The sequence below is a fragment of the Entelurus aequoreus genome, linkage group LG17 (genome assembly GCF_033978785.1).
Source record: "Entelurus aequoreus isolate RoL-2023_Sb linkage group LG17, RoL_Eaeq_v1.1, whole genome shotgun sequence".
Taxonomy (NCBI): domain Eukaryota; kingdom Metazoa; phylum Chordata; class Actinopteri; order Syngnathiformes; family Syngnathidae; genus Entelurus; species Entelurus aequoreus.
This window is the reverse complement of record NC_084747.1, coordinates 16,569,451-16,580,764: the sequence shown is the minus strand read 5'-3', so window position 1 is coordinate 16,580,764 and position 11,314 is coordinate 16,569,451. Positions and strand designations below refer to the sequence as shown.

At 38.8% G+C, this 11,314-nt stretch overlaps 1 protein-coding gene across 3 annotated transcripts in view; it reads left to right on the top strand.

Moving 5' to 3' along the window:
• Positions 1–10,875, top strand: part of malt1 (MALT paracaspase 1) — a 37,601-nt gene extending 26,726 nt beyond the window's left edge. For 2 of the 3 annotated variants that reach the window (XM_062025081.1, XM_062025082.1), the window contains exons 8-10: positions 7,348–7,505; positions 7,584–7,709; positions 9,656–10,875. In XM_062025081.1, the coding sequence (XP_061881065.1) occupies positions 7,348–7,505; positions 7,584–7,709; positions 9,656–10,072 (701 nt within the window). In that variant the 3' untranslated portion in view covers positions 10,073–10,875. Of the gene's footprint in view, positions 1–7,347; positions 7,506–7,583; positions 7,710–9,178; positions 9,415–9,655 lie in introns of those variants that run through there. The other variant, XM_062025083.1, reaches the window with a different exon arrangement.
• The last annotated feature ends 439 nt before the right edge of the window (positions 10,876–11,314 follow it).

Genomic DNA, 11,314 nt, shown 5'->3' with positions numbered 1-11,314 from the left:
CGGTGACAACCGAAACCATCCTGTCCGGATTAAAAAAGGCTGGAATAATTATAACTGCAACTGATGATGACTCTGACGTAAGCGACGTGCCAATAGAAGAGGAAGCGGCGCATTGTCTACCTTTGGAGTTGGCAAAGTTGTTTAGAAGCGACACAGAGGAAGAAGATTCAATCTGATTTAGCGATTAGGAGTGACAGATTGTTTGGTAAACGTATAGCATGTTCTATATGTTATAGTTATTTGAATGACTCTTACCATAATATGTTACGTTAACACACCAGGCACGTTCTCAGTTGGTTATTTATGCCTCATATAACGTACACTTATTCAGCCTGTTGTTCACTATTTATTTATTTTAAATTGCCTTTCAAATGTCTATTCTTGGTGTTGGATTTTATCAAATAAATTTCCCCAAAAATGCGATTTATACTCAGTGTTGGGTTAGTTACTGAAAACCAGTAACTAGTTACAATTACTAGTTACTTTATTTCAAAAGTAACTCAGTTACTAACTCAGTTACTTACACCAAAAAGTAATGCGTTACTGTGAAAAGTAACTATTTAGTTACTTCTTTTTTTCGCCCTTTTTTTAAGGCTCCCATTAATGCCCTTTTAGCCTTCATTTCAGTACTGTTATTGCACTGGAGAATAATACCATCTGTTGATCAACTTGACATGCATTTGCATCACTGAACTCAGAAAGCAATGTGGTCTACATACAACACACAAACAATGTGGTCTACATACAACACACAATGTGGTCTACATACAACACACAAACAATGTGGTCTACATACAACACACAAACAATGTGGTCTACATACAACACACAAACAATGTGGTCTACATACAACACACAATGTGGTCTACATACAACACACAAACAATGTGGTCTACATACAACACACAAACAATGTGGTCTACATACAACACACAAACAATGTGGTCTACATACAACACACAAACAATGTGGTCTACATACAACACACAAAGACAAAGATATGTTTCAAAGGGCCAATTTATTTCAGGCCAGAAAAAATTGACAAAACTATTTTAAATAGCTGCAACATAATGGCACTTTAACTTTAACTCTAAGTAGATAGGATCTTTGATCCAAGACACAACTTACATTTAACTAAAATGTTGTTTTCTTTGTGCTCGACAAAAGAAAAGTATTGAGAATGTCTCCATGTTAAAAAACTCGACTTCTGGCTTCGCCATGATGTCTTGTTAGTTGTTATGAGAGTAGCGTATATGTGTGTGTGTGTGTGTGGCCCTTTAAGATATGACAGCGTGAGAGGTGAGTGACGTCAGTGAGTGAGTGGGCGAGAGAGGTGAGGGAGCGGCGACAGTGAGTGCGTGTAGGTGCTCTAGCTTGGTGGATGGCTGCGTCCAATAAAGTCACAAAGTTGCAACAAACCGCCGGGCTCGTCATTCACCCTCTGCTGTAAAGACCCTCTTCCGGGTAAAGTGAAGGTTGTTAGACCCGAAGTACGGCTCTGGAGGAACGTCTCCCCTGCGGGGAGGCGTGCTTTCTGTGGGTGGGGGAAAGCACGCCTCTTCTTTTCCACCGGAGCGCTCCAATAAATCACACTCAGATCTTCAGTTTCTATCCGATACTACATAAAAATAACGCAGTAACGCATCATGCAGTAACGGTAACTGAGTTACTGTATATAAAAAAATAACGCGTTAGATTACTAGTTACCGCCGAAACTAACGGCGTTACAGTAACGCGTTACTTGGTAACGCGTTAATCCCAACACTGCTTATACTCCAGTGCGACTTATATATGTTTTTTTCCTTCTTTGTTATGCATTTTCGGCCGGTGCGATTTATATTCCGGAGCGATTTATAATCCGAAAAATACGGTAGATATCTGCTTGTCACCCTGATTTAACATTTAAATGCAAGTTATCCACATTTTTATCTTCATTTCATTCACTCAATATTAAATATTGCGACTTATACTCTAGTGCAACTTATATATGTTTTTTTCCTTCTTTATTATGCATTTTCGGCCGGTGCGATTTATACTCCGAAGCGATTTATAATCCGAAAAATACGGTAAATATCTGCATGTCACCCTTATTTAACATTTAAATGCAAGTTATCCACATTTGTATCTTCATTTCATTCACTCAATATTAAATGAAAATAATTGATACAACATTAAAAAATAATCAAATGAAAAGAAGTATGAACTTATAGCTGGGTTGCATATGACATCGCATCCGTTTTTCTTCTCGTGGCTTAATTCACACGATGGTCAAGCAGTTTGAGCGTAGCATTAAAACAAGTGAGTGTAGAGTTTGAGCAGAAAAGGTCATATTGCTGTTCTGTTGAGTGTTCCAGTCATTCAAATAGAGCAGGGATAGGGAACCTGTGGCACAAGAGCCAGATGTGGCTCTTTTGATGACTGCATCTGGCTCGCAGATTCATTTTAGCGCCTTAAAACATTCTCATGCATTTTAATCCATCCATTCATTGAGCCAATCAAAGCCACACTTGTTGTGAGGTCAAGTAATCGCCCTGGCTTTTAATCAAATATTCATCTACGTAGATAAAGCCTTTTTGTAAATAGTTGCATGACAAGTACTGTACATTTCAGGACAAATGGACAGAGAGAGAAAATGTATATTGAGAAATTAAAAAAACTTCAACCTGAAGACCAGCTGATTGTCAATGTTGTTTTTGACAACCATCTTACATTTAGTCTTAGTTTTAGTCTTTTGGACTAAAATACTTATTAGTTTTAGTCACATTTTAGTCACTTTTATATGTACTAGTTTTAGTCCAGTTTTAGTCGACGAAAACTCAAAAGGGTTTTAGTCTAGTTTTAGTCGATGAAAAGTCAAAAAGGTTTTAGTCTAGCTTTAGTCCAAAAAAAAAGAATAAAAAGTATTATATAAGTATAGTCTTTTAACAAATTAATTTAGGTCAATAAGTATTGGAGATTGCTGTTGGGCAGTGTCACACATAAGTTGTGAAAATAGCAGCAGATCTATAAGTTCAACCCATTGTAAGCTTGCAGATCTGCTATTTTCACAAATAATAACAATAAAGGAATGGTTTTAGACCTATAAGGTTTCCACCCAACAGCAAATTTCTGATCCAAGGATTGTGTATTACACACAGATAAAGTGGTAACAGTGGAATCAAAGTTCATTACTCCAAAAAAGCCAAAAAACAAAAACATTCTACTTCAGCAATTGTGGCTTTATTTCTCAGAATTTGTTAAAGTACAATGAACATAAACATGCCCAAAATATGAGTGATGGGTGAGGAACACCTTGGCCCTGTCTGCCAGTGCAATTACAACTGATATCATACAACCCCACTCTCTTTCATTTGTGCAAACCATGTAATAAAATAATCAATTAATTCCTGATTCCTTAATGGGGCTGCACAACGTCACTTGTGGCTTTTAGGCTAAAGCTAGCAGACTCTACGTATAACAGTAAGTCGACCTGTTTAACATATCAAGTTACGTGCTGACAGAACGTACTCACAAAGAGATAACCACACCGTCACTGAATGTAAACATGGCTAAACATGCTGCTAAAGTAACACACACATAGTGAATTGACGTTAGCGGAACAAAAGCTAACTTTAGCCTGAAGTTAGCAGCCCATTTGCGCCAGGAGTATGTGGAAAACGTACTAATGTATTAGCTTACTATGACATTTATCGATTATGTTAACAGCATTTGTAACTTAACTTAGCTTTAAGGTGCCGCTTAAGGTTGGTCGTATTTTTTCCGCATATTTTGTGGCCACATTTGTCACCGTCTTCCTTCACAATACACTCTGTTTTATTATCTGCTGGGTTATATTTCAAATACACCCATATGTCGTCTCTACGTTTGCGACCACCGAGCCCCTGTGTTGAAACTGCCGACCGCCATCACGCTCCATTGCCTGACGAGTAACAACAGTCTGACGTGTTGAGCACGTTGTGCGCTGCACGCCAGTTGGTGGGCGTGGTTTTAGTTGACACGCACAATAAACAGAAATGTCATGCATTTTAAACGTCTGACAGATTACCCACTAACATTTTCGTCCGTTCTCGTCTCGTCAACGAAAACTCACACACGTCTCGTCATGTTTTCGTCATCAGAGAGACAAGTTTATCTTGTCACCGTCTCGTTATCGTCATGAAAAAAAGTGGCGTCAACGAAATGATTTCGTCATCGTCATCGTTGACGAAAACAACACTGCTGATTGTCAAAACCTGATAAATGCTTCATGTCATGTTTGGTGCTACATATGCATGTGAGCAGTCTTTCTCGTATCTGAAACCCACTAAAACCAACCTATGATCACGTATAATGGATGGAAGCGTCAACACATGCATGAAGCTTCATTTTACCACGTATCAACCAGACTACAAAGCCATCTGCAAAATAATGCAGCACCAGAAGTCGCATTAGAGCTAAAAAGTATTTTATTTATTATTGGTTCCCTACAGTATAGTGTTATTATGAAGAATACATATAAACATCTTATATTTATTTTGTCTTCATAATGCACACATTTAGTTAAAAAAATATCACATGGAAATACATTTGAAAATATTTGGGTTTTATGGCTCTCTCAGCCAAAAAGGTTCCCGACCCCAAAAATAGAGATAGGAAAGAGCTTTCATAGACTCCCGAAATAAGTGGTTCATAAAGGTAATAAAGTCAGGGGAAAACAAAAGTGCGTCGAAGGAAATGGCTCTTAAAAATATCACTTTCATCATCTTGTGGAATACAATGGGACCGTGCTTGTGTCTGCAGCCATCACTTTGTAAAATGTTTCTTTGAACATTTGATTTGTTTGACAAACTTTCTGTGATGCAATCGAGTTTATTCTCTACTATGTTAGTAGTGTTTGAGAGCAGAACTAAACGTAAGAAAAGGACAAGACATCGTATTAGTTTGTGTTCTTTTGTGGTTGCTATGCTTAAATATAACTACAAAGACCTGGTTGTGTAAATAAAATAACGTCATGTTAAGTCCTCGTATTAAATATTGTGATTGTTGGTCTAAACCGCCGTATTTTTGTTGTCCATTTTCATAACAGAAACTAAAAGCTTAGTTGTTGTTGTGCAGGAAAGCCAAGTGCTTTATTTTAGTGTCTTTGGTGCTATTTGTTAGCATCAAGAAAATAATCCTAAAAGTATTAATAAACTAGATGAATAAATCTCTGGTAGGCTCAACAGCATATACTGAATCTTGATATCGCTAGTAAACATTGCTGAACAACAGGGACATGCATAGCTAAATAATGAGACACAATATGAACTTCACACAAACAAACAACTGCACACATGAATTGTAGATGAGACTAATATTTGTAGCAGGAAATCAACTGCAAACAAACTTACCACGATCACAGCAGCACGGAACTCGTTATGTCCATTAAATACGTTACTTAGCGTTGTGCGAATAAGTCCAACTTTGTCTTTTACCGATTAATTTGTGAACCCCTCAGATGTAAAGACATGATGTGCCTCTAATCTCTTCTTCTCTAAATACCGTGAGTGACAAATGAAGTGAGTTTGTAGCCAACAGTAACGTTTTGGTGATGATAAAGGGTTTAAATCATTAAATAAATATTTTTCTTGAGAGTGTATAAATCCACTAAATCAAATTTTTTTTAAATGTTCATGATCGCTTATATATTTGCCTCTGAACCTTTCAAAATACGCCCAAATCTGCACTGACTCAGGTAAATAAACAGTAGCCTAATGGGACTCTAGACCAGGGGTCGGCAACCCGCGGCTCCGGAGCCACATGCGGCTCTTTGACCACTCTGATGCGGTTCAGCTGCATACTTGCCGGCCCTCCCGGTTTTCCCAGTATACTTAACGACCCCCCAATTTTCACAGGAGACTGCCTCTCCTAGAAATCTCCCAGGGCAAATATTATCCTATTTTCACTCTAATTACTTAATCAAGAGCGTGCCCTAATGGCACTGCATTAATTGTCCTCTATAGCATTTACAAACAGCGTGCCAGCCCGGCCACATGTTATATGTTGCTTTTACTTGCACACGTAGGCGACAGCAAGGCATACTTGCTCAACAGCCACACAGCTTACACTGACGGTGGCCGTATAAAACAACTTTAACACTGTTACGTTACAAATATGCGCCACACTGTGAACCCACAACAAAAAAGAATGACAAAAACATTTCTGGAGAACATCCGCACCGTAACACAACACAACAAATATCCAGAATCCAATGCAGCCCTAACTCTTCCGGTCTACATTATACACCCCCGCTACCACCAAACCCCGCTACCGTTCAAAAGTTTGGGGTCACATTGAAATGTCCTTATTTTTTAAGGAAAAGCACTGTACTTTTCAATGAAGATAACTTTAAACTAGTCTTAACTTTAAAGAAATGCACTCTATACATTGCTAATGTTGTAAATGACTATTCTAGCTGCAAATGTCTGGTTTTTGGTGCAATATCTACATAGGTGTATGGAGGCCCATTTCCAGCAACTATCACTCCAGTGTTCTAATGGTACAATGTGTTTGCTCATTGGCTCAGAAGGCTAATTGATGATTAGAAAACCCTTGTGCAATCATGTTCACACATCTGAAAACAGTTTAGCTCGTTACAGAAGCTACAAAACTGACCTTCCTTTGAGCAGATTGAGTTTCTGGAGCATCACATTTGTGGGGTCAATTAAACGCTCAAAATGGCCAGAAAAAGAGAACTTTCATCTGAAACTCGACAGCCTATTCTTGTTCTTGGAAAAGAAGGCTATTCCACAAAATTGTTTGGGTGACCCCAAACTTTTGAACGGTAGTGTATATTTTTTCATAATATCGTAAAATCCCCCGACGAGCAGGGAAACCTGGGAAACAGGCTTGTAGGGATGATATAGCCTCTGTGTTTTTTCCTGACCTAACGTATATTTTTTTAAATACATTTTTATTTAATGGTTTATTTACCTAAACGACAAACATAAACATTTTAATATTTCATAATGGTTTGGAGTGCATGACAAATTAAAAGCTGCCTTTGACTACATGGTCACTTATGTACAAATTAACAAGTGCATTTGAAAATCTTCCTGAGCCTTTAATTGTCCTTTTTTGTCTTCTTTAAACTCCTGACATCAAACAACTTTTTGCAACATATTCAAATTCAATGAGATGCAGCTGTATGTTGCACAACACAGCAACACAACCAATGTTGTAAGAGCGGGCACGTGTAACACGCATGACTTTCACACTAACTGCTGAGTAGCAACATTTTAAAGTACATGCAGAGTTAGATCAAAACTGTCATCTTAATTTTTTTTAAACCACCTTTTGCATGAATAAATGTTCAATTCTTTACTGCAGAGCTTCCAGAGAGTATGAGTCTGGACTTTGAGTGCGGCGCTCAGATCAAGTTGGGGTTCGCGGCAGAGTTCTCCAACGTGCTCGTCATCTACACGCACATCATCAAGAAGCCTGCCGAGCTCTCCTCGTGCCAGGCTCACGTCACCGACTTCCCACAGGTCCGTCAAAACACCGGCCATATGAAAAATGGAAGGCTGGATTGTGACGGCGTCTTTGTGCCTCATTACTCCCGTCAGGAGCTGGACGTGGACCCCAAAGAGATGAACAGGGAGACTCCGGAGGAGACGGGTGTCTATCTTCTGTCCAGCAGCCTGCCACAGCACTGCCTCTACACCAGACTCGGCTCACTGCAGAAACTCAAGGTAAGAACGCAGTCAAAACCTACTCAAATATTTATGTTAGCATCATAGTACTAATCACCAGATAATGTGCATAAATGCCCCCTCGGGGTATTGAGAGGTGCAGGGATGACTTTACTTTCAAATGAGTTCTGCAGAAAAAGACCATTATTTTTGGAACTGCAATAATATTTTCAGGCAGAATGAAGTTGAATTAATCCAGCAATGTAAGTATTTTGGCAAAAATGAGCAGACAAATAAGAAGCGCAACAGTATTTGTGATTCTCAACATTTTTTGTGGGTATTGTGTTTAAATGTCAAATACATTAGTAGGATTTAGGATCTTGATATATAAAATATATAAAACAAGAAAGTTTGATTTACTAAATAGTATATTGTTATTTCAGGAATTGCAGTTCAAAATCACAGTAAGCACGCTCCAAAACCAAAGTAAAAACATTTTGTTTCATAGTACTGTCCAATATACACTACCGTTCAAAAGTTTGGGGTCACCCAAACAATTTTGTAGAATAGCCTTCATTTCTAAGAACAAGAATAGACTGTCGAGTTTCAGATGAAAGTTCTCTTTTTCTGGCCATTTTGAGCGTTTAATTGACCCCACAAATGTGATGCTCCAGAAACTCAATCTGCTCAAAGGAAGGTCAGTTTTGTAGCTTCTGTAACGAGCTAAACTGTTTTCAGATGTGTGAACATGATTGCACAAGGGTTTTCTAATCATCAATTAGCCTTCTGAGCCAATGAGCAAACACATTGTACCATTAGAACACTGGAGTGATAGTTGCTGGAAATGGGCCTCTATACACCTATGTAGATATTGCACCAAAAACCAGACATTTGCAGCTAGAATAGTCATTTACCACATTAGCAATGTATAGAGTGTATTTCTTTAAAGTTAAGACTAGTTTAAAGTAATCTTCATTGAAAAGTACAGTGCTTTTCCTTCAAAAATAAGGACATTTCAATGTGACCCCAAACTTTTGAACGGTAGTGTATGTATTTTTTTATTATTACATATATTGTATATCAACTTTTTACAACACCACTGACAGTTTTGTTTTGTTTGATAACATTTTTAATTCTGTTTTTACTTAAGTCAAATACTTCTACAATATAAGCTCTACTTATATATACAATATATATGTATATACAGTATATATGTATATACAGTGTATATATATCCTGTCAGGTTCAAACACAGATGACATCTATTAGACAAGGCAAGAAGCAAAGGACATCAAACAGAGACAGGATTCAATTTAGCTCATGAGGAGAGCGCCTGTGTTCTTGCACCCTCGTACAGCGTCACCACACCGCTCTGACGAGGGAGTTCCACGCCTCCTCTTTTATTTGGGCCGTTTCTGGTTACATAGCATTACATTACATTACGCAGCTGCTCCTAAGGGGAGGTGGTCATAAATAGCTGTTGCACTCGAGAGTTCAAAGAAAAGGTCTGCTCCCTCTCTGCTTTGTAGATCTCGGGTCGTGACAAGGTCTTCCTGTGGCTGTCCAATAGATCAGGGAGACCGACACCTCCACGTCGCATCCCATCGCACACAGTGGAGGTTTACAAGCGGCAGGCTTTTTGCTTGATGAGGACAAAGACAGCTTTTGTCTTCTCGCAGGGCAGCCTGAACTAATGGAAAAACAATTTGTGTGATAACTTATATACAATTATTCTGACATATACCTTTTTTTTTTTTTTTTTCTTGAAATTGACTTCAAAGTAAAAGGTTGGAGAGCATAATGTCAGTATGTAGTGAAATGTTGTCTTTTCTCCTCATTAAAAAAATACATTTTGGTAAATTGTGCATGATATGGAAAAACTCAGAAAAATAGAGTGATCTCTGTTTTTCATCAGAAAGTAAGAAGTAAGAAATTACAATTGCAGTGTGGGATTGTGTGCCTTAATGAAAACTAAAAGTTGTTAATTTATTTCAACTCTCCACTAGGAGGAGCTGGAGTTCACCGTGTACCTCAGGGGCACCTCGCCCGCCATGGACGACGACGATGTCGTCTGCTGGACAAAAAAAGTCAACATCGGCAAGCCTCTGATCGCCCGCTTGGACCTGCATGAAGCCACGCGGCAAAATAGCTGCCTGCACACGTGCCTGATGCCCCACAGCCCCGGTCAGAGCCCCGCCACCGTGCACCGTACGCACCAGCATCCCAAGGAGCACCCTGCAGGCCTGCCGTCTCCCCAGTGTCACCACCTCCACGTGCCCGCCGTCGGCGGTGTGGAGCACGGCCACGGCAACACGGGCTGCAGCAAGGTGGCACGCAGCACGAGCATGCCCATCGAGGCCAGCGACGACATGGACGAGCTGCAGACGGCGTTCATCAACAGCTTGCAGCTCCAGCAGTCGTGAGACGTGGCAAACATCATCTGGAAGGTGACTTTTAATACACTGAAATTTCTTACATTTAGAATTCACTAAGAATTGTTCTCACTCCGGAAATGTTTCTTCCAAAATTCCAGCCCGGAAGCTACAAGTTCTAATTAACATCTCCCCTCTATATATGGACTTGAGGCTCTAAATTCTTGGTAAAACATAAAATGTGCACAAAATTGCGGTCAAGCTGCAAAAAAGATTGTTGTGGAATTATTGCTGCAGGATGTAAAAAAAAAAGTAATTATAATTAAAATATATATTAATATTAGCTAGTTCCACACAATTGTATTCTTTTAACACAGCCAATAATATAATATGAATAAATACAATGAAATTTACATTTTACATCATTTTCATATATATACTGTATATATTTTTTTAAATGTGTATAATGTCCATTTTAATTTTGGGTATGTGTTGAAATACACGTGTTATAATGTACAATAGAGTCAGTAGTGGACACAGAGACAGAAAATGTTATGTGCTAAAGAATCCTATTTACTGAAATGTGAATCATTTAAAAAAAAAAAAATCTAATTAGAAAAACAAAAACATTCTGCTTAACTGTGTAGTTCCATGAAGCACTAAAATAGCACACAAACACGGAATAATTAATGTCTGAGGCTTGCAGGCCACACGCTCAGGGTCGCCAGTAGATGGGTATGGGTAACTGGGAATCGATAACGGTAGCAATTTTTGGTACTTTTGTGTGTGTTAATAAATGTGAATTGTTTTTAAAAATAAAATGTCATTTTTTATTTCAAAATGACCTGATTATTATAACTGCTGTTCAATTGTTTAATCTTGTTTCAATATCACATTTCTGAGTCCCATTTGCAGGTATCATTTATGACACAAAGTTGCCATTGCAAGTCCAAGATGGCAATGATGTTTAGTATGGCGTGTGGATCAGTTTAGTCTTTGCTGTCTGTTGCACCCTAAAAAGTGTTAATACTTTTAATATTATACTTATATATCGGTACTGGTAACGTGCTTCTCAGTTGTAGATTTCATGAACAAATTTGAAGGTGTTGAAATTACCATGCAACATCAAAAATGCTAATCAGTCGCATGCATACTTGCCAACCCTCCCGTTTTTAGCGGGAGAATCCCGGTATTCAGCGCCTCTCCCGACAAACTCCCGGTATTCAGCCGGAGCTGGAGGCCACGCCCCCTCCAGCTCAATGCGGACCTGAGTGGGGACAGCCTGTTCTCACG